Here is a 24,474-nt window from a genome sequence, read left to right on the forward strand (position 1 = left end):
AGATATGTAGAATGCATAAGCAAACACTTCCCGCTCTCTTGCCTGCCTGCTTCTGTGATGACTCACAGTCTGGTCAGGGCTTTAGAGTTGTGTTGTTGTGAGTGGGTGACAAGCTAACACTATATTAGGTACACCTGCAATAGTCTAATAAGACAAGCACACCATTGCAGTTACCTTTGTAAAGGCTTAAGGTTTAAGATTGTGCAGATATGCCTAATATTGCAGCCTGTGAGTGTACATACTGTATGTAAAGAAAAGCAGTCAGAAGAGAGACAACCAAAGGACCGGAGATTTGGCAGAAACAGGCATGGTAAACTAATTAGAGAGGAGACTTGAAGAGGTCTGACATTTTGCAAAACCCAATTTGGACTGTCCAGACCAAATTGCTCTGAAGAAACGCATGGAGCGGCCAGAGATCTTGTTCTCTCCCTCTGTATAATGGCTTGTAACCAAACCTACACTACATTGCAGCTGCTGCTGCTTGGTAAAACATTTTCCAATGTTATTACAACATTATGTGTTCAGTAGGTGTGCACCAGCATTGTCTGTCACCTGTATCGTCTGGCAAGCATGGCTGCCATTGTTGGTGAGGATGGCGGAGACAGCCTGCAGTATTTTGCCGGTGTCCCCCCAGGACACAACCAGGCTGAAAAGGCAGGCACAGGACAGAGCAGTGATGGCCTGTCCCGTTGGGTCGTTAGGCCCAGTACTTCGGACTGTGGTCTCTAACAGCAGCTGGAAAAGGGACTCTGTGGAAACAACATAACATAAGTTTATGTAAGGAAAAATTAATTGTCCATTAGACAACATCTGAATTGTGCGAGGCTATTCCTTACCCAGCACGTCGGGAGGCTCAGTCTGGAAGCCCTCGGGCTGTTGCCCCTGAAGCATGTCCAACAAGGCCTGCAGACTACGCAGGCACAGCGAGGGGTGCGAGAAGCGTGTCTCCTTTATCAGCTCGAAAACGCCGCACAGGCCAATGCCAATTATCTGTGGACGAGGGAAAAAGTACAATGAAAACTATAAAAAATATGACAATATATTGCAATCTACTAATTAAATTTCTTTCTTTCTTCTTTCTTTTACGTCACACACTTCTGCACTCTGTGTGTATGCTAGCGGCATATGTGCGTATGCTAGCTTCCATCCCCTGAGACAAAGAGACTGTATAACTGACAAAACGGCTTACTCCGTTCATGCCATTGTTCTATGGAACAAACGCGGCCAGGTACTGAAAACAATGCAGAGAGTGAAGCCGCTTCCTGCCTGTTTGGAGGTGGAGGCGAGAGACGAGGAAAACAGACACGGATGTACATGACAATATATTAACACTGGCAAAATTATCCACTTCACTTTCATGAAGTGCCCACAAGATTTTTTTCTGAACAAGAAATATTGTAACGTTTTAATCTCGTGAGATCTTGTGACACAAGATCTTGTGACTCAATATTTTCCAGCACGATGCTTTGACAAGACACTGTGATGTGTAACTGTGTAATTGCAGTTGTACCTTGTCACTTTGTGGCTCGAATTACGCGATTTCACTCTATACGGGTTTTCAAAATAAATTAATTTATAAATGAATGCTGTGTCGTGGTTGAATACGGTTTAATATAAGTAAAAAATATGAATATTTATGCAAATTTTGCGTATTCTTGGTGTAAATTACACATTTTCATTTCTGAAGACATTTAAAAACCTGATATGTAGTATTCTACACTGGTCACAAGGTGTCAGTAATGTTACTGTAGCGACAGGTGTATTTTGTAGTAGAGTGTGGGCTATAAAGCTAGGTTTTAGGAAATACTGTAAGTCAGTAGAAGAAGAGTACTAGGAAGTGTTGAATTGTTCATGCTGTGTTTTGAGCATCTCCCTGTGTCTGTTTCATGTAAAAAGGCTGACTAATTTACAGCCGTCCTGACATGGTGTCATTCCGCCACCATTACATTACTTTGATGAGACAATAGCCACTGCAGGATGTACGCTGTCCAGAAAAAAACAAGGAACTCTCCCATTGCTAATGTGTGAGTCTACGTTATGTTTTATTTATGTCTAATACGTCTTATTTTCTGTTATTATGTCTACTATATTGGATAATACGTGTGTAAAGGTGACTATAAGGGTCTTATGTCTCGAGGATTAGAAGGTTAAAAACAGATTTTCTATGCTCTAACTACGAAACATTCAATTTAAAAAGAAGGAATCCTACTTGTCAGAAATTCACTTAACATAGGTATTTACAGTATATATTATATGTTGGAAATACTACGGTCGCGAGATCGACATGTGGATTGGTGCGGCGTCTGCAGTGATGCAGACTCTGCATCGGTATGCTGTGGTGAAGAGGGAACTGAGCCGAAATGCAAAGCTCTCAATTTACCAGTCGATCTACGCTCCTTCCCTCAGCTATGGTAATGAGCTTTGGGTATGTATTTGTACTTTATTTATCCCACAGCGGGGAAATTCACTTGTTACAGCAGCAAGCAAGATACGCAAGTAAAGAATACAGTGTAAAGAATACATATTGACTACAACATGGTTCAGGTGGTACAGGTGTTGTAGAGCCTGACAGCGGTCGGTATGAAGGACCTGCGGAACCTCTCCTTCTTACACCGTGGGTATAACAGTCTGCTGCTGAAGGAGCTGCTAAGGGAACCCGCAGTGTCATGTAGCGGGTGAGAGGTGTTGTCCATGATGGACGTCAGCTTAGCCAACATCCTTCTCTCCCCCACTTCCTCCACGGAGTCCAGAGGACTGTCCAGGACAGAGCTCGCTCTCCTGATCAGCCTATTGATCCTGCTCCTGTCCCTGTCCGTGCTGCCCCTCTCCAGCAGCCCACAGCATAGAAGATGGCTGAGGCCACCACAGAGTCATAAAAGGTCCGGAAAAGAGTCCTGCACACACCAAAGGACCTCAGTCTCCTCAGCAGGTGGAGGCGACTCTGGCCCTTCTTGTAGAGGGCGTGGGTGTTGACGGACCAGTCCAGTTTGTTGTTAAGGTGAACACCCAGGAATTTGTAGCTGTCTACCAACTCTATGTCCGCTCCCTGGATGTAGTGGTGGGTGGTGACAGAAAGGACAAGATCGCGGGTAAAAGCAGCCAAAATGAGTTTTCTCCATAGGGTGGCTGGGCTCTCAGTGAGAGATAAGGTGAGAAGCACTGTCATCTGGGAGGAACTCTGAGTAGAACCGCTGGTCCTCCGCATTGAGAGGAGCAAGATGAGGTGGCTCGGGTATCTGGTCAAAACTCCTCCCGGACGCCTCCCACCGGAGGTGTTCAGGGCACGTCCGCCTGGTAGGAGGCCTCGGGAAAGACCCAGGACACGTTGGAGAGACTATGTCTGTCAACTGGCCTGGGAACGCCTCAGGATCCGCCAGGAGGAGCTGGTTGAAGTAGCCGGGGAGAGGGAAGTCTGAGTTTCCCTCCTTAGGCTGCTGCTCTCGCGACCCAACCTCAGATAAGCGGAAGAAGATGAATGGATGGATGGAACTACTACAGAAGGTTGAGCAGACCAAATATACTTTCAAGAAGTGGATGAACGCAAACTCAACTGCAGCTGCTAGTGTTGTGACTGCGCATGCGATCTTAAGGAGGGAAAAACCATTCACAGATGGAGACGTTGCATAATAGTTGCACAACACGGAAGTGACATCATCTGACACGAGCGCCTCGAGCAGAGACGTTTTCTGCGGAAAAGTGATTTTTATTTTTAACTGCTATTTTGATACTGCAGCCGAACTACAATCCAGCTCATAACTGAGCAAAACAAACCCTAGGCTGCCAGCAGAACTTGAAATCCATATTTTTGAAACTCTGACGTTTTTAGACCATCAGCTAGCATACCATAGCCAGCATAGCTTAAGCTAGCTGACAGATACTCCTCAAACCTGTCCGAGTTGCTCCCATCTCGCCGCTAAGATCATCGAACTGGAACAACGAATATCCGCACTCCACCAGATCTGTGAAGCCAAACTCCAATTGGACACCATCATCTTCAACACCAGAAAGCCCACATCCAGCTCCGACTACAAACCTTCCTTCCTCATGCACCCCGGCCGCTACAACTCCCTCTACACCGGAGATGGTGCTTCCCAAAGCGGCAAACACTCACCTGGACGCCATCTAGGCTCAGCAAGGTGCCAAGCCTAAATCTCTCATCACATCAACTCCACATGATTCCACTTCCTGTCTTGTGAAGGTATTGATTTCTGACCGTAACACTGACCTATTTTATCTAACGGAGACCTGTTTAAACTCGGAAGAATACATTGGCTTAAATGAATCCACTCACATTAACTTCCACCTCTCCAGAGAATCTGGCAGGGGGGGAGGAGTCACAGCCATCTTTCACTCAACTTTACCAGTATACCCAAAACCTTAAGTCCATTATCAAACATCGTTCTCAATATTTCACACTACGCCCAGAAGGAACATAAGCACCTACTACTTAGGTACCGCCCACTGACCCCATTCAGAGTTGTTAACTGATTTCCCAGAGTTCCTATCAAGTCTAGTAATTAGGAGTGCTAAAATATTCCTAGTGGGTGACTTTAACATTTATGTGGACGTAAATAATGACAGCCTAGCCTCCTCATTCACTTCACTATTAGACGTAACTGGGTTCTCCCAGGATGTGGACTCTGTCATAATCATACACTTGACCTCGTCCTGACATATGGCATTGATGTTAAACACTGAACAGTATTTCCAAAAAAATCCTGTTCTGACCATTTTCTAATCACATTGGAATTCCAAATAGCTAACTACACACCAGTAGACAAAACCATACTTACCAGATGCCTATCAGATAACACTGCTAATAAATTCAAAGATGTTATCACCCCCCCACCCCCACCCCCGAACTCACTGCCCTTCATTAACCTAATAAACAATACTAATACTAATCAAACACAGATTGATGAGCTCGTAGACACCACAACCTCCCTCCTACAAGAAACTCTCAACTCTGTCACCCCGTTAAAACTAAAAAAGAGCAACCCAAAGAAATATGCCCCATGGTACAATTCCCATACTCGTGTGCTAAAATGTAAAACACAAAAATTAGAGCGAAAATGGCATTCCACCCGCTCACAAGAAAATCGTTCAGCCTGGAAAGAGAGCCTTAAAAACTACAGAAAGGCCCCGTGTAATTCCAGAACAGCACTACTCATCTTTAATTGAACAAATTTTTTTGACACTAAAATTGCCACTATTCGACCCAAATAAACCTCCTCCCCGCCATCAACCGATGTTGTACATCCCTAGAGGAAATAGAGGAAATGGCAATGACTGACACACAATTCAACAGTTTTTACTCCATTAACTCCTCTGAACTAGCCTCTACAATTTCTTTCTCAAAATCCTCAACTTGGGAGTTAGAGCCCATCCCTACTCACTTGTTCAAAGATACTACCCCACTAGTCAACACAGCTCTTCTCAAGATAATCAACAAGTCGCTAGTGACAGGCTACGTACCACAATCATTCAAAGTGGCTGTAATCAAACTTAAAAAAAAAAAAAAAAAAAACTAACCTTGACCCACTTAGCTAACTAATGACCAATACCTAACCTTCCATTTTTCTCCAAGGCCCTAGATAAAGTAATTGCACCAGTTACACCATTTCCTTCAAAAGCACCTATTTGAGGTCTTTCAGTCTGGATTTAGAAGGCACCACAGTACAGAAACAGCACTTGTAAAAATTATGAAGCACCTCCTCACCACATCAGACAAAGGCCTTGTTTCAGTCTTAGTTTTATTAGACCAATACAGCAGCATTCGACAGAATTGATCACCAAATCCTAATATGGAGATGAGAGCATGCCCTTGGCATTAAAGGAACTGCATTAAAATGGTTTCAGTCCTATTTGTCAAATAACCTGCAGTTTGTATCCATTAGTGATAAAGAATCCAGACACGGGAAGATCAGTCAGGTCACCCACTTGGTTCTGTGCTAGGACCTGTTTTGAAAACACACCATTAACTTTCACTGCTATGCAGAAGACACACAACTGTACTTATCAATGAAACCAAACCAAACCAGTCAGCTGTCCAAACTCCAGGTGTGCCTCAACGACAGAGATGGATGACCTCAAACTTTTTACTATTAAACATCATCGTCCTTGGTTCCCAGCACCTCAGAGACAAGATTGCAAATGACATTACTGCCCTAGATGGTCGGTCTTGCACTCACCCCGCACAATACAGTCAGAAACCTTGGTGTCATCTTTGATCAGGGCCTTTCCTTTTCCTCTTCCATTTACGAAACATAAAGAAAATCTGAACATTCCTGCCACTACCAGATGCAGAAAAACTTTTTCATGCTTTTGTGACCTCCAGGTTAGCTTATTGTAACTCTCTGTTAATAGGTTGCCCTAAGAAATCTTTGAATACCCTTCAGTTAGTCCACAATACTGCCGCAAGAATCTTAACTAGAACCAGAAGAAGAGATCACATCTCACCCGAACTAGCCTCACTGCACTGGTTACCTGTCAAATTTAGAATTGAGTTTAAAATTCTCCTTCTTACATATAAAGCGCTACACGGTCAGACACCGGTATATCTTAAAGAGTTCCTAGAACCCTAATAACCCAGGAGAATACTGCGCTCCGAGAATTTACAATTACTTGCCACAAGACTAAGACTTCTGTCTTGATCTACCATCCATCCCTCTACTCTATTTTTAGATCGTAACCCAGGGGTCACCAACGTTTTTCCTTGTGAGAGCTACTTTTACAAAATGAAAATGGCCAAGAGCTACTCATTTTTGTAACATTTATTTTCAGAGCTTATTTTAAACCCAAACAAAGCGCTTATGCTTGTTTTACCAGAACATTAACAAAATGCTGGTGTCCATAACTCACATTTTGTATTTCAGAATGCATTTCTTTCTACTGTTCTTTCATTATTAACTGAAAACCTGAATGAAAAGCAGGCTTGCGGGCACCTCATGTGGTCGTGGGGGCTACCTGGTGCCCGTGGGCACCACGTTGTTGACCCCTGTCTTAACCCAACCGGTCGAGATAGACGGCTGCCCCACAGAGCCTGGTTTCTGTTCAATGTTTCTTCCTCTGAGTTTTTCCTTGCCTCCGTCGCCAAGTGCTTGCTCAAGTGAAGTTGCAGTTGCTTCTCTGTTTTAATTTGTGACCTTCATGTGCAGTACACGCAAGTGGCAGCTTTGCTAGCTTGTCGTACCTCCCAATATGTCCGTGAATCACTTGAAACAATGCTGTTGGTAATATCAATGTGGAAGCCTGTGTGTGTGATTGTGATTGTAGAAGCCTGTGTGTGTGATTGTGAGAGAGAGTGAGAAATTCATTTCAGTCTATATATAAATGTTATTTTATTTACTGTGGAAACATTTCAGGGAGCTATTTATTTAGGTTTTTATTCAACTTCTAAGAGATGCTTCTCTGTCTAGGAACTCCATGCTCTTCTATTTGTTTGGTTAAATAAATGTGCTTTAGGCACTTAAACAACACTTTTTTTTCACACTTTGAACCCTGCGGCTTATATAGTGATGCGGCTGCTTGGATCCGACACTCAAAAAGACGACTTTAGTGGTTTTAGTGCGGAAGGAGGAAGATGAAGAGGGCAATGACAGCCACTTTTCTGGTGGTTTTGGAAAATGCATGTATTTAATTAAAAGTTTAAAAACTCTTTCTGTATAGTATATATCCCTTGTTACGACGTGGACACCTGCGGCTTTATAGAAAGGTGCGACCTACGGACAAAGGTTTTTTCTCTTTAAATTTATTAGGTGTAGCTTGCATTCAGGTTTGCTTAACAGTCCGGAAAGTACAGTAATACATCAAATATAATAAAACTGTATTATTTTTAAACTGATTATAATGAAAATAAAATGATAAAATATTTCATCATAAATAACTTACGGTAATAAAATAATGAAATATTTAACAAATGAATGGCAGTGGGATGAAATACAGGAAGTTACATTCCATGTGAATTGCAGGCATAAGATTTAGTGGGTCATAGCCAGTAACTGATGACACAATTATTTTTAACAGCATCTCCACCACCCACATTAGACTGCTCGCTCCTAGTGGATGGAAGTCAAGAGCATTCAAAGCAAATCGTGCGACAGGAAAGGTTGTTAATCCTCCTGGTGGGGCTTAGAAACGTCAGGTGAGGTGATATGAAGTCACTTAATATAGTATAGTAATAAAAAAGGTAAGGCCCATGAGGAAGATAAAGCTCCAAGATAAAGAGCTCAGGTTCCGTCATGTATAACGATAAGAGCGTCCTACCTTTGGCAGTTTGATGGCCGGCTCGCGGTACTCCTCCTCCTCTTCGCTGTCGGAGTCGCCGCTCTGCACCGAGCTCCTGGAGGCCAGCGCCAGCGAGGTCTCCCGCTGCTGCCATTCTAGCACACAGTGGCGCACGTTGCAGTAGACGTTGAACGCTGACGGGTTACTGTGCAGCTTGATGTCGGGCACGCAGAGGGCACCATCAAAACTCTCTGTCTGTAGAAGCCACATAGGGGAAGTGGTCAGTCGGGTCAGGAGAGAGTGTGTTGTCGTTTGTGGCAGCATGAGATGCATAACACTGACTTAGGAATAACTTGGTCACCTAAATCTACCAAAAAATCTTTGAAAAAGACGCAATATTAGATACACTTGCACAATATTATAGTATTATGTCATGGCATTCATTTCTTTATGCTTTTGATTTTTGTGCACTTGTTTTATTAAATTAAGAAGAAATATAATGACTAGTAATAGCTGTAATATTACTCTTAATACTACTACTAATACTACTACTAATACTACTAATTATAAATTATAATTAAAAACAATTAAATTAATGTATTTATTTGATAAAATGTATATCAATTTAAGAATAATATGATAATGATTATTACAGTAATCCCTCGTTTATTACGACCCCTAATGAGGATAGGCGGCATGGAAAATGGATGGATGGCTTTATTATTTATACAATAATAGTTACGATTATAATTAGTATACTTAGTAGTAGTAGTTGTAGCATTAATAGTATTTTATTTTAATAGTATTATTATTTATATTACTGCTACCAATAATACTGACATTAATAATATTCATATTGATATTAATGTTGTAGTAGTAGTAGTAGTAATAATAATAATAACAATAATAATAATAATAATAATCATGTTTTTATTTTGTAAAATGTATATTATTATTACAAAGACAATTCATAGTAGTAGTAGTAGTAGTAGCTGTAGTAGTAGTATTAGTATTAATATTACAAATCACATTTCCAGAATGCTGCCCCCCATTGGCTTGGAGACATGAATGATGAGGCGCTGAGGGTAAATGAAGCTCCATGAAAACACTCTTAGAGTGGAGTGGCCATTAAATAATAATTAGGATGAGCGAACTGAATGGTTAGCTTTCTCCACTGAGGCAGCAATTTTAGCCACAGTCCTCCAGGAGGGACATTTATTGATCACTACCACCTCTTGTTGCCCTTAGGGCATACCCATCACAGGAGGTGATGTCAGCTGCTTAGGAGGGGGTGTGCAGTGACTTTCGAAAGAGGTCATTCATACTCTGTTCAAAGTAACAGGGTGAATATTCGTCCCCCACTCATCTTGCAGAGTCTTCTGCCTGCAGCAGTTAGTGTACACTTAAAGAGCTTTGGAAGGCATGAAACACAAACCCATGCTGTGAGGACATTTGTGAAAGAACAGGAAGAATGAAGAATAAAGGCCCGGACACAATGTAGGACGCGGTTCAACTTTACGTTTGTTTACATTTCAAAACAATTTATCCCACAGGAAAGAACGGAAACAGGCATAAACGGTTCCAGGATCAAACTGTTGCCACCATGAAAATGTTTAACTGTCATATAAGTGTAAAATATTATAATATCATGCATTGCTTCCCATCAAAGCGATGACGCAACGATGGCAATGACGGCCTGTGTAGAGAGAGCCCCGGCTCCCTCTACGACCATTGCCATCTTTGCAACTAATGAACTGCTTTGATGGGAAGCAATGCATGATGGAAAGAAGTTAAAATAGTTGGGGGGTTTTCTACACTTGTAATACCCCCGCGACCCTAATTAGGATAAGCAGCATAGAAAATGGATGGGTGGTATTGGTACTTGTCTTGTATATTTCTTATCTACCTTTTGCGTATTAAGTTGCTATGTGATGATTTTAGCATTCTTTCTTAGACGACACCGTGATTCAGACTGTTATACTGAGTAATCACCTCCTGCGATTTCCGATGGGTTGACAAGCTCGTCATGAGTTCCCTTGTAGCTCGTGATTGGCTCCTGCCAAAGAAAGAGCGACTGTTTCCTCACTTTTCCTCACGAGCGGCACAGTATTTAAACGAGTAGTACTTTCAAGTAAAAGACATGTCACGAGATTAGAACATGTTAGCCACACCGCTGTATAAGCCACAGGGTTCAAAATTTAAGAAAAAAGTAGCGGCTTATCCAGCGGAACTTACATTTACAGTATTTTAATTTATGTGTGTGTGTGTGTGTGTGTCTGCGCATGTGCATGTGAATAACTTCCTACCACTCTCCAGCAGTCTGTAAACCTCACAGTAGTTTGTTCTTAAACCTGATTGGACATTAATACTGTAGATGCATTCAATGCGGCAGATTCTGTGGGAAAATGTCTTGTCTTGCTGGAAATTCTCTAACTATGGTCAAAGTCCAAGTCTAGTGTGTTAAGTCTTTGACAACACTGTCAAGTCAAGTACAAAGCCATCAAAAGTGTGACTGGAGTCCACACATTTGCAACAGGGCTCTTGGGTGACCAAGCCACAGCTGCGGCAGTTCCAACCAGGGCTCAGAGTGGCCCAGGGAGACATGTTGCCAGTCAGGCCTGACGCAATGTTAGATTTTTTTCTTGAAGAGAGCCATCTTCTGCACAAACCCTGCTACGGACTCAGTCAGCATTATTTCAAATTTGTAAGGGCCTTGAAAATAGGGTTTGATTTGAATTTTAAATTTTGTTTGAATTTTGAAGTTTGAATTGATTTTTAACTCCTTATTACATATGATGTTTATCTAATTGCTGGATTGACTGGAATGAAATGTTTGTTATAGTACAAAATGACAATAAAACTCTCTTGAATCTTGAATCTTGAAAATGGAAGAGGTTACAACATGGAGAGATGCAAAAAAAAAAAAATCATACAAGAACATTTTGTCCCAAAAAATGACACCACACTACTATCACGTTTTGATCGTAGCAATATGCAGCAATCCTGTTTTGATCTGACAAATCTTAAGTAGCTATGATCAAATGCAGAATTACTACAGCTTCTGCCTGGACATTAACACAGCGGTAGCTGTTTAGCTCCAATGAAAAAAACAGACACGCATCATGAGCAAGTGACGCTGGGAACATCGAGGTACGTCGGATTGCAAGGTTTATAATGTGCGTAAAGAACTCAATGTGCGGTTCTTACTTTGCAGACTGCCACTACCATATTACGGTAAATTCGGCACAGCTGAATATAAGCCGCACCCACAACTTTTAACAGAAAAAAAAAAATTGTACATACTGTATATAGGCCGCAAAGGTCTCTAAGCCGCAGGTGTCCACGTTGTAACATTGGGATATTTACACAGAAAGACAACATTTTATACCTTGCAATCCTGCCTGCACTTGATATTCCTAGTGTCACTCGTTAGCTCCAGTGAGACATGAGTTGCTTTATTCCATCTGTGTTCAACAGCTGATTCTGTCCAAGCAGAAGCTGTAGTTTACACTTTATTAAATTTACTGAAGATTTGTCAGATCAAGAAACAATAGCTGCATAAGACTTCAAAACATGTGATACTACTGCACTTCTCTCACAGTTTCACCCTTTCTCGCTACAATGTGCTTTTTTGCTCTATTTTTCCCATTTCTACTGGATTTTTTTTTTTTGTTTAATTTTATTTGTGCCGCAGGCCAATAGGAAATAAACCGTGTTGCAAATGGCCTCCAGGCCGTACTTTGGAGACCCCTCCTCCATGCATCATGGCCAATTACGCAAATTAGGCGATGTCGTCATCAAATTCCCCCACCGCGACCCTGCCACAGTTGCAATCCTGCGGGACACACGAGAACACTTGTGTTTATCTGCCCGGCACTCAACACAGTGATGCAGGGATTCTCTGAAGAGGCGAGTTGTATTTTTATGGAAATGTACCGTAGTTCTCGAGACAAAGTTCTTGAAATGTCATTTTCCAGCTATTTGAGCAGCTCTTGTTTACAGCTTTTATGGTAAAAGCATGCTGCAAAGGCCACTTCCTTATTTAGTCTGACACTTTTCTTTTTTAATGGTTCACACAGCATTAGTAATCAAGCCTGCAGTACTATTAAGTCTATTGTTTCATTTAATTTGTAATTTAGTTTATTACTTAATATTAATAAGGGTTGCAACAATTCCTTGAATAATTTGAGTACCTCGATTACAAAAAATAATAGAGGATTTTTTTCTGCTTCGGGGAATCGCTTACGTCACCAACGTGCTTACGTCACCCACGCAGTGGACGATCAGCGGGAAGGTTGAAAAGGCGAGAGAATGCGACAAGGCACCGAACGAATAGGAAAACAAAATATGGCTAAACGGCAAGTTGACCGCCGTGACGTGTATCCGTTGTAATGCGGCACTTACATACCACAACAACACATTTTATACTGTATGTTGCATCATCTGCCCCGCGAATGGGGCGGAACATCCGAGACAAGGTTAAATTAACGTAGCGCACATCAGTGATATTAAGGTTAATGTACCTTAATAATATGAGGTACAAGGCTCATGGAATTACGTGTGCGTCATTTTGGGAGTATAAGACAAAAAATACTGGAGGAATGTCGACTGCGGTCAGTCATGACAATGGAAACATTCAGACATGTTGGCTTGTCGCCAAAGCTCACTTCTGGTCACGCGATGGCGACAAGGCGGAGGTGGGTCGGAGACATCATCGTTCTCATATTGCTACACGGCAACAACAAGCCGGCGTTTTCAGATTTTCCCACTCTGGAAGCCGTTTTCAAAAAATACTGTTTCAGAATAAAAATAAAATTAAATTTAAAAATTAAAACACTTTGCCGTTTTGACCCTAAAACGTTTCCGTGTGGATGGCCTGTGACCAACCGGGCTTCTGCTCCACCCCTCCTCCCCTTGCATGCACGGAGAGGGGCGGGCCAGGAGCTCACACACAGTGCAGAGAGATGAGGGTGATACAGCGTAAATCCAGTCTATATCAATATGAACAATATGGTTGACTTTTTATATCATGCTTAAAGTAAATATCGATATATTAAAAATATCAATATATCTCCCAGCCCTAGTTTTACCTCACACCTGCTGTTGCTGACTATTATTTTGTTTGGGTAATATCACTTCATCAAGCCTTTTCAAACATTCCGCGCTACTAAACAAGTAATTCAAGTAAGCCAACATTTTAAAGGTTTCCCTTAAATGCATGCATTCATTGGGCCGCTGTAATGACGTAACCTTCCCTCCTTACCGTTTCCCTGTCTTTTGGTCCTCTGGCTTCTTCTGGTGGACAGAAGAAGCATTGCAGCCATTTTCTACAGCCATTCATAACCCATGATTGGCTCCTGTCAAAGAGCTGCGTGGTCCTCATGGACTTGTTCGGGCCATAATATAACACTTGATGACGTGGGCACGTGCGGCTTATTCACCAGTGCGGTCTGGTTTTTCCTCTAAATTTATTGGGTGTGACTTATACACTGGAAATTACGGTTCCATCATCATTGGTGTGAGTTAATGTCGGTTGACAAACTACTGTCAACCACTGGACTGAAGTGTGCAGCACAAGTTTGTCAGCAACAAAAAGTATTCAATAAAATCAAGTTCAGGTAGGCGTGTCAACTTTCGCAAAAATAAATAAGGGACACGTCGTTGGCAGGGCCAACAAACTCGACTGTTTTTTTCTTCTTTGCCTTTAATTGTGTGAAACAAATTTTGTACAATACAATACAAAACAAACCACTAACTAGTTTGATGTCTGTCTGTTTTAGAGTACTACTACTATTATTATTATTATTATACTATTAACTGTTCAATAATATATTTTTTCAAAATATAACAATTAACAGAATCCATGTTATGATAAAGCAGGTGATAATGCAACTTTCAGCACTATAAAAAGCTACATGGACAAACAGAAAAGGAGAGGTGAGCTATTTGTGTTCTATGTGACTGGCAACATTTAAACTACTTTATTTACAAAGCAGACCTCGACTCAAACAGTGCGCTCATTTGTCATTAAATACAGGCATCATGTATGAATTTAATATTTTCAAAAATACTAAGAGTTGAAGCAAATACCTGTCGGAGACCCCTGTGACAGTGTCACTATCCTAAAGCTGGATACACTACATGTTTATGTTAAACGACTTAAGACACACACCTAGGGTTTTGAATAGGGTTGGGTGATATGGACCTTGGCGTGATATTTTTGGGATGTGTCAAGATAAGACGATATAATTAAATTCAGTCTTGTATAAAAAGCTACAAACCTTAACCCATATAATTACATCAAAAGTAAGCTTACCTATGGCGCTGTGTAAGAGTGTTCAAAGCAAGCCAGTCTATTCCAGCAGTTGAGGGCAGCTGCTTTCACAACATTAGATCCACTGTCAGTAGTTACACTTGTTTCTTCTTCTCTAAGTCCCATTTCTGGAGAAAATCCTTCAACTCAATTGTGATGTTTTCATCTGTGTGTTCCTCTAAAAAAAAAAAAACCTGTCTGTAGACAGGACGGCTTCAAAGTCCAATTGCTGGTTATGTAGTGGATCGTGAGGCTAATACAAGGTTGAGTCGCTTGGCTACTCCAATGTCTCTACTACACCTGCTCTATCCACTTCCATATTACAGAGGTACCTCCCCGTTCGCAACAATTTCTTCATCTATAGTCTCCACTTCTCCTCCGCCTTCAGCCATGCTCATTTTCTCTCTTTTGGTTGTTTTGTCGTTTGCTCTGCTTTGTCTGCCACCGCTGGACCATGCTGGTGGTTGACGTGAGTTGCCCATGCGTCAATACAGCGCGCTGCGGCACACAGTCGCAGAAAAAACATGTCATCAACTCTGCTTTTTTCGGTTTGAAATGATCATTTATACCGGTATAAGTAATTTTCTTATCATTCAAAGAAATTGATACGGGGATATAAAAATTATCGCCCAACCCTAGTTGTGTAGACAAGACAAGTATTATAATGATAACAAGAGAGCAAGGTTGTTAAGTCAAACTTTAAAGTAAGTTAGCACATACCCAATGAAATTGATAGCCGCTTGTAGCTTCCCCGTGGGACAAAAACGAGCTCCAAACTAGCAAAAAAAATTCCCATTTGGCGGCAAAAGACCAGAGGCTAGGCGTAAAACTGCCGCCAGACAGGCAGTTGAGAGCCAGAGAGCCAGCAAAATGTGTAAATAAAGATCCAAGAAAAGTGGAACCGCAATGAGATTGTAAGGTGAGCGATCACACACGCTGGCATGTATCGGTTTAGCTTATGACAAGCTGTCGTCAATTGACTCCACATTTTACACACCAGTTTTCATCCTCACGGAAATAAGGCGTAAAGTGCATGTCCCTTGTCAACTCAATACGAGACGCATGCTTTTATCTGGTTGCACAAGTAGAGGACAAATTCACTTGCAATGTCTCAAGTTTTAGTCTCAAAATGCGATCATTTCGCAGTCTGGCATCATGTAGCATTGTAGCATTATAGTATGTATATATAATTGGTCGAGTCAAGCTTTCATTGCAACATTAAAGGAAATGACAACATGAGCAAGTACTTTGACGACAAAGGTAAGGAGTAACTCCCCCAAAGAAAGAAACCTGGAACACATAGCTGACTTATTTATAAATGGATGGATCTTACCGTAAATGCTACAATTAATAGTCTCCTATAGTCGCTGCGAACACGGTCTACAAAAGCAAAACTGTCTGGGTTTCTAATTAGTGCCAGGTCAATTGTGATTGTAGGGAATCACCTGATGTAGTTTTTTTTTTATTATCTGCATGATGTCAGTAGGTGCTTTTGAAGTATCATGAGTGGTCCGCATCCAGCAGCTTTATGTCTACATGCGCTCTACATCTTAAACAGTTGTCGGTGTGAAACCAGGTGTGTAACATTTGCCGTACTGTTGTTTACAATGAACTCATTGGTGTTAATGCTGGCTGAGCAGTTTGCGCCTTACCGCTATTAGAACATTAGTTCTGTTGCTACTGTGTTATGCAATATACTTATTAATAAATGACCATATTGTCAAAGAAAGCTATGTTTTCCTTTTCCACTTTCTTATGCACTACAAATCATTATTCATGTTCAAAACTTGTTACACTGCACATGTCACACATCACTTGTTACCAATTCACATCCTGTCGTCTTTGCGCTATAGGTAAATAAAGGCCCAGGCTATAATTCAAGCATCTACGTATCTCCCTGCTCAATAAAGAAACTGGATAGATGCACTATTTTTGTCACATTTGCACTGCTAATAATTACATTACCCTGAACAACAGATAACTAGACATCAGAGCAGCATTCATCAGGGATAAAGATGCTCTTGTTCTGACTCCACCACATGTCTGCATTATTAAAGAGACTGCCAAAGAAAGGGGGGGAAACTGCCGAGACAATGTCAGTGACAGTTCCCTGGCTTGAGAGGCTGAGAGCGAGCACAGGACATACAAATGCAACATGCCGACCGTTACACGACCCAACCTCTACTTGCCTGCACGCCTCCATTTTCTAGCCTCTTTCACACAGATATTGTGCAAAATAGGTGCATTAGACACTTAGAAGAAAATCTGGCATAGAATACCCTTTCATACAGGTGTCATCCCGCCTCAGTTGGAGCTTGCATACAATTTCAGAGGGTGGAAAATTGCCGGTCAACTAGATCCCCAATGCTCCATGTTGTTGCCTTTTATACAGAACAGCAACGCTGAAATAAGGCAGAAAAATGTCGGCTTTTACAGGCTGTGTGAAAGGGGCTACATTTGTACACGTGTCTGCCACTTCTGCCAGTTCTCCCACTCCAGTACAGTGGAATGTCAGATGCCACGAACATGACCTCGGAAGACTCGTCAGTGACAGGATTCCTGTCTTTTTTTGCTATGCTTATTCCAAAATCCAAAACTCAAAGCAAAGCCTTCTTTTTTAATATATTTTTTTTAAGTGGTTAATTTTTCTTACACTTGTGTGATAGAAGTGCAATTGCCAAAAAATGCACTCAACACAACTGTTCTATGCACAGGGGTTGACTTAGTTTTACACTTGTAGGACAGTTAAAATGTTCAGATGTCACTTAAAAAGGTTCTAGGATGGGGACATCTTGACCCTGGAACTGATTTTTCTATTTCCATTTTTTCCTGTGAGAAAAAAAAATTGTTTCCAACAGATGAAGATGTCCTGGAACTATAAACAACAATCCTGTTGTGGATTCCACAAACAAATTAGTCTTTGCTGTTCAAAATCACCTACAGTAAATCCAAATAGTCAAGAATAAAACAAATGATAGAGCCCAATATTCAGCTTGTTTGGATTATTATTAAGATTTTGAATCAACGTATGAACGTTCAGTCAACAATCAGAGGCAGCAAGCCCTTGTCCCCCCCATTCTCCTCAGACAAGGTGTCCCCTTTGGATGGAGGCAGTGGAGCCAGGCAACTGTTGCCGTGGAGATGCGCAACACATCAAGTCGCCCAGCAACAGGCCATGGATAAGCCCACCCGCCACCCCACCCCCGTGTGTTTCGTATTGTGCTTTTCAGCGTCAACTGAGGAAGAGACGGTCGGCCAAAGCCAGACATTATTGTTATCATTACGCTTGCACTCTAAATGGGATGTTTCTGTAGGCCTTCAACGATACCACTGTGCAGACTCACACCTATAGTTTGACATAATCAGTGGCTGCCGTACACTGAGTAACAATCAAGCCTCTCTTACCTTTGTCCTCGATTTGACTTTGGACTTGACTTTTTGTCGTCTTTTCAGCTTCTTCTTACTCAAAGTCTTCTTCCCCCTGAAATAAATCAGAGGAGAAGTGGTTTATTCATAGAGCCATGTGTTTAAACAATACTAGTTAAATGACTAGTTTACAAGCATTTTACGAGCCACAATGTGATTATGCTTATGTTTTCAGTGCAAGTGAATAATGTTTGTTTTTGTTTTTTTACTGTTTGCTGATAACTATTATCAGGTTTAGGGGGTTTAGGGGGGTTAGGGGGACGTGTCTCTATGCAGCTCTGAGTGGTGGCAGAGGTCTGGAGCTGACCCTTTACCCCTGACCAACACAATAAGTGTGATCAGGAAAGAGGGTGCGGAACCCGAGAATGTCGGCCAAAATGCACACTTGTGTACCGTGTGGTAAATCTGCAGCAGCTGTGCCAAACCGAAGGCTCCATACATAGACCCCTAATTTTACCAAAATAAACTTACTATACTGCCCCACTCTAATCTAGCATCATTTTAAAAGCCCCTGAAATTAGCAGGATAGGGCCCCTTTTTTGTATTTGCACTTCTGGGCCTTATGCTTATTTTTCTGATGATTTTCACTCAGCGTTTTGTTGGTAGTTATAATGCATCGCCTAGTCACACTCGCATTTGTTGACATTGAACTGACCGGTAGTTAATTTTAACGAGACCAAAAATGACAGGTGTGAAACTATGTTTTGCTACAAATTTCCTGACACATTGCTACAAATAAGTCATAATGGCTTAATGCAAAGTGACATTGAGGGGTGGCTGATGATAATAACAACAACAAGAGCAGAGTGAGGGAGGGATGCTGCAATGACCCAGCTCCTATCCAACCTGACTGACAATAAATGACGTAAGTCTATTAGCCTCTTGGGCAAAAAAAGCCAGCCACTTGAGATCACCCACCATCTTTATATTCACTCAAAACACGCAGAGTGGTTCACCATACAGTGTCCTAGTGCGTTGACGCCCCACTGGTGTCACTGTCACAGCCATGGGTCTCCAGAATAACCACTTTAGATGAGGAAGAGCTATGCTAGCTTGCTAGCCAGCCAGCCAGCTAACGAAATTGTGACGCCGTTGGGCCTAAACCATCAAAAATGGACATGACTCTTGTAAACAATTAGCTTTATGGTATATTTTGAGAAACACTGTAGACCTTCAGTGGGATGAAGTTGTGTCGTTACAGCCAACTGACGATATAATGCTTAGAAGTGCTGCCATGACAGCTGAAGCTTAGCCACCTAGCTTCAATGAAAACCCAAAGGTGCGCTTTATTAATTACATTGGCACAGCCCCAGTGGGTGGTGATATTTAAACGGCAATTAAAATAAATAGCCATTGTTCAAAGCAGGGGGATCATTGGGCATGCATCCGAACAGGGGGTGCTTCACTAGCTCGAGGAGGCTAAGGAAGTGCTGGATGAAATGGAACCTAGCAATCTGACCCCCACCGGGAGTGTAGCCCCCCTCCTCAAAACAGTGCACCTCCTGAGTGTTTTAATTTATTTATTTTCTAAGCTAATGCGACATTGTCTCGTATTATTGAAGATAATTTGGCTTATGATAACATACATGACAGCGAGCTACCTACGGCTAACGACAGCGGTGTGTGGTAATATTAGCTAGCTAGCTAGCAAGTTATCCACTAACATCCAAATATTCCCCTACTCACCTTCCTTGATTTATCCCTTGCTCTTTATCGTTGATGGCAGTCGTGTAAATCCTCCTGTACCTTTCCGCCAGGGCTCTCCCTGAGAGCAAAAGCTGGTACCGAGTCCGACAGTCAGACTGGGCTCCGGGCGTCGGACAGGGACCCATGCCCGGCCCAATGGTAGAGAGATCGGCTCCTAGTCCGTACATGACCCGGACACCCAGCCCCATCGACGGCGACGAGGAAGGCACAATCCCCCCACAGGCGGCGGCCGCGGCTGCCGCTGCCGCAGCGGCACACATCATCGTTTTGGAGCACAATGCATAAACCAAGCGAAACAGAAAACAGATAGATCACATCCGGCCATCGGGTGCAAAAAAGATCAATGTATCGTTAAATCCACCTCGCACGTCTATAGTGTGTCCGTTTAATGCTGCGGGAAACTGCACGAATATGTCCGGGATCAAAGCTTGTTATCTGGGCTAATTCAGCGACCGGTCGTCCGATTGGCACAAGCTTCTTCTTCTACGCTACAAGGACATTTGCTATAAAACGGCAAAAATAACACGATCGCTTCTGTTTGTCCCTTGGAAATGTGTTGACCCCCGAGAGGCAGCACCCTCAGATGGTCTGCCATCTTAGCTCCATCATCATCATCATCATCATCATCATCATCCCTCCTTCTCCTCCTCCCTGTACGGTGCTGCGTAGCATGTAAGCCGGAACATATTCAGTATCATTATTAATATTAGATTTTAGGCTTCGTTAAGTCATTAAAACCCCATTATTAATTTAAATATGGCTGCTTGGAGATGTATACAAATGTAATATTTGTACTGTATTGCAGCAATCATTCAAGTGGATCATTTGCATTAAAGAGGTAAGGCTCTTCCCAGTATTTCACCTATGATTACCACCTTGTGTATATGCAATTTCATCTGAATTGTCTTTCTCAGGCGCAGGCGTCATCAATGTGTCACACAGCACAAGTCTTCCTTATTGAAGAAAACATTACTGTATATACTGTATCAGGGCTCACCAACGTGGTGCCTGAGGGCACCAGGTAGCCCCCCACGACCACATGAAGTGCCCGCAAGCCTGCTTTTCATTCAGGTTTTCAGTTAATAATGAAAGAACAGTGGAAAGAAATGCATTCTGAAATACAAAATGTGAGTTGTGGACACCAGCATTTTGTTATTGTTCTGGTAAAACAAGCATATTCGCTTTGTTTGGGTTTAAAATAAGCTCTGAAAATAAATGTTACAAAAATGAGTAGCTCTTGGCCATTTGCATTTTGTAAAAGTAGCTCTCACAAGGAAAAACGTTGGTGACCCCTGGTATATATATTCTGGTGTGTTTTGCAGAGATGGACACTGTCACAGAGGTGGTCATTTAGAAAGTAATGTTTATTAAAGTTATGTTTATAATTGTGGTTGCACCAGTTGTTCACTCAATTCTGACTTTATAGTACCCAAATGAGATTCATAACATATAACCGGCTGTCAGCATGATTCAGTGCAAAGCAAATGACAACCACAATAATAAACATGTCAAAAAACAGTAGTTCTATAACAGTGTCAATCAACACTGAGCTTGTATTGTCTTTGTAAAGGCTGACTTTTTTTGTATTGGATCTCATTACATTTTCTCATTTACATTATCACACAAATGGCTTCTGTTAGTGTTGCAAATATCACATACATTTGGAGTGGAACTGCTCGGTCGGCATTTGTCAATAGGAGGCCCGCGGGCTACATTCAGCTTGCCAAAGCTATAATGAAACCAAATAATGAAACAATTCAGTTTCACTAGAGCAAGCAGTACTTCTGACACTCTGCAGGGGCAACAGCGAGGCATACGCGTCACAATGAAGCAGCAGTAGAAGAAGATGACTCACCTTTCAACTAACATAGAAACATGGCGCAAAAACAAAACAAAAGTAGACACTGAAAATTGCACTTTTAACAGCATAAATTTACTGAAAATGCTGTGGGAAAGCCGATGTGTTTGCTTTGTAATGAAGTAACATATAAAACAGTATATACGGTGGTGTGAAAAAGTGTTTTTCCCCTTCCTCAGTTCTCTTTTTCTGTCGCAGTTAAATGTAACAAATTTATTAGTCAATGACAACACAACTGAACACAAAATGCAGTTTTTAAATGTAGTTTTATTAATAAGGAAGAAAAAAACAGCAGGTTCTGCAGCAGGACAATGATCCAAAACACACCAGCAAGTACACCTCTGAATGGCTGAAGAAAAACAAAATGAAGACTTTGGAGTGGCCTAGTCAAAGTCCTGACCTGAATCCTATTGAGATGCTGTGGCATGACCTTAAAAAGGGGCTTTATGCTTGAAAACCCTCCAATGTGGCTGAATTACAACAATTCTGCAAAGATGAGTGGGCCAAAATTCCTCCACAGCGCTGTAAGAGACTCATTGCAAGTTATCACAAACACTTGATTGCAGTTGTTGCTGCTAATGGTGGCCCAACCACTTATTAGGTTTAGGGGGCAATCATTTTCACACAAGCCATGTAGGTTTGGATTTTTTGTCACCCTTAATAATAAAAAGTTTAATTTAAAAACTGCATTTTGTGTTCAGTTGTGTTGTCAGTGAGTAATATTTACATTTGTTTGATGATCTGAAACACTTAAGTGTGACAAACATGCAAAAAAAAATACAAATCAGGAGGGGGACAAACACTTTTTGGTTTTGTGATTTTAAAAAATACAGTAAGAACTAGGGATGCTCCGATCAGGGTTCAATGCTGCCAATTCTGATACCGATAATCCATGAGTGAGATTGGCCGATATTGACACCGATCATATGGATTAACTGTACATTTTTCAATTTATTTTATGATGAGTAGTACTTGTCAGGGGTTAGACAATTCCAAGGGTCCCTGGCAAATAGGTAATTATTGAAAAAAAAATAAACGTTTGTCTTTTTTTTGCCTTTATTTGTGTGAAACTATTTTTTTACTATTTGACACAAACCTGAATTTAATCTGGTGCATGTTTTGGAGTAATACTTTTATAATTTTTAGTTTTTGTTTCAGTTTGTGGAAAGAAGTTCCACAGGTAAAAGCATCATGCTTAGGTGATGCATGAAAATTAAAAAATATTTCTAAATATAACTACATTATTTTGTGCCTAAGTTAAATTTAAAAAAAGTCTGTTTGTCCAGTCCTATTCTTTGTCACTGTAGTTTTCCAAAAAGTACTGTAATGTTAAAATATCATCTTGTCTCATTCTCGTGAACCCAATATCGTGTATCATCTCGTCTCGTGAGCTCAGTGTATGGTGGCACTCCTAATTATTTACATTTGATTATGTTTTCTCCAAGGACAGTACTAGAAATGAAACTTGATCATGCAATGTTTCACAATGTTGCAGTACATAATAATGGCGGTGTGTTGAGTTATAGTAAATCTATACCTCTCTCCAAGCTGTACACTAACTACTCTAAGGTGTCTATCGTTTGTAGTATTGCCCCTTGAGAAATTGTAGTCTCATAAAATTCCACTCCACACCTTTTGGGGGAGCCTGTCAGCAAAAAAGTAGTTCAATGTGTTAGGATAGTGTGTACAGTGTGGCATTGGTAACATCTAGACTAGCTTTTGTCTTAACGTGTTCAAATTTCTCAGCCTTTTTCTGCTTCGTGCTGGACTTTGTGGCTTCTTTTCCCCTGTTTATTGTATTTGTAAGCAATAGGTGCTCAACTGCTTTTGTTGTGTCTTGAAATGCAGCACTAGCACCTCCTAGTGTACTTGAGTCATGCATTTAGTATGATACAGTAATAGTAGGATGAACTGTAGAGGAGTGACTGCTGTCGTACTTATAGTATTAGTATTTATAGTGCTGTTAAACTCAATGATGCATTTAACAGGAGTTTCATATTGCAAACATTTATCTCTCATTTTGATGTCCCCTGTAGTCAAAATGATTTATTATAATCACAGTGAGGAAAGTGGATGCAGTTATGTTGCATTTTTTTTTGTTTGTTCGAGCATAACGCAACAAAATAGCAACACATTACTGGGTAGTCTGCATTCCTGTCGTCGCAAGAGGCAGGCATGCAGATCAGCATCATGTTTGTCACACCCTGGCGTGCTATGAGCCTTTCATACTTCTAATCAGTCACGTAATAGTGGCACTCCCATGGCAGAGGAAAAAATAAATTCCGGCCTTTAGGGGGCGCAACAGATTCATCTGATTATATTATAGTTTATTTCAAAAGTTACTACAGTGTTATGAATCAACGGGCTGTTCTGGTGCCATGTCGTCATGTGATGCAAATGTGAATGTCTGAGATTACTACTACGGCATGACCGTGTTTGGTGTTCACTCATTTCTTCCACAGGAAATAATGAAAATAATCAGTTCCACGGTCAAGCTGTGGCTGTTGTAAAACCTTTATCACCTGCAGAGGTAATGTTGGAAAGCAACATTTTGACATTAACCGTCTTACAATTGTAAAAAGAAGTTAGCCATTGTTAAAAGCAGCATCACATTTTTGTAAGTCTAAAACGAAGCTAACCAAAAGTGATTTTTAACCATCTTAATTGTGATACCAGTGTAAAAAATAAGCTAACCACAATCACGCGTAACTTTATGTGTATAGTTGTCTTCTTCTTCACTACTCCTGGACTCTTGGCAGTAGGCTGATATCTTGTCTTGCATGAACATGATCCATATTTTGAAATAATTGTTGCAAAAAAGCCAAAGAAGAAGAAATCCACACATATAAATCATAAATGCTCGCTGAATTGAAGTCTTGTGAGGTGCCTTGAGGTCTCGCGCAATAGGCTGATATCATGCATGAGAGCATGATATCAAACTCCA

General features: G+C 41.3%; 1 protein-coding gene across 17 annotated transcripts in view; it reads right to left on the minus strand.

The window, feature by feature from the left end:
* Positions 1–20,301, minus strand: part of mycbp2 (MYC binding protein 2) — an 87,873-nt gene extending 67,572 nt beyond the window's left edge. For 16 of the 17 annotated variants that reach the window (XM_054786403.1, XM_054786401.1, XM_054786412.1 and 13 more), the window contains exons 1-5: positions 19,652–20,300; positions 17,945–18,020; positions 8,266–8,481; positions 837–990; positions 553–749 (exon numbers count right to left, since the gene is read on the minus strand). In XM_054786403.1, the coding sequence (XP_054642378.1) occupies positions 553–749; positions 837–990; positions 8,266–8,481; positions 17,945–18,020; positions 19,652–19,935 (927 nt within the window). In that variant the 5' untranslated portion in view covers positions 19,936–20,300. Of the gene's footprint in view, positions 1–552; positions 750–836; positions 991–8,265; positions 8,482–17,944; positions 18,021–19,651 lie in introns of all 17 variants that reach the window. The other variant, XM_054786400.1, reaches the window with a different exon arrangement.
* Positions 20,302–24,474: the final 4,173 nt, after the last annotated feature.

This window comes from Dunckerocampus dactyliophorus, chromosome 9, assembly GCF_027744805.1.
Source record: "Dunckerocampus dactyliophorus isolate RoL2022-P2 chromosome 9, RoL_Ddac_1.1, whole genome shotgun sequence".
In the NCBI taxonomy this organism is placed as follows: Eukaryota; Metazoa; Chordata; class Actinopteri; order Syngnathiformes; family Syngnathidae; genus Dunckerocampus; species Dunckerocampus dactyliophorus.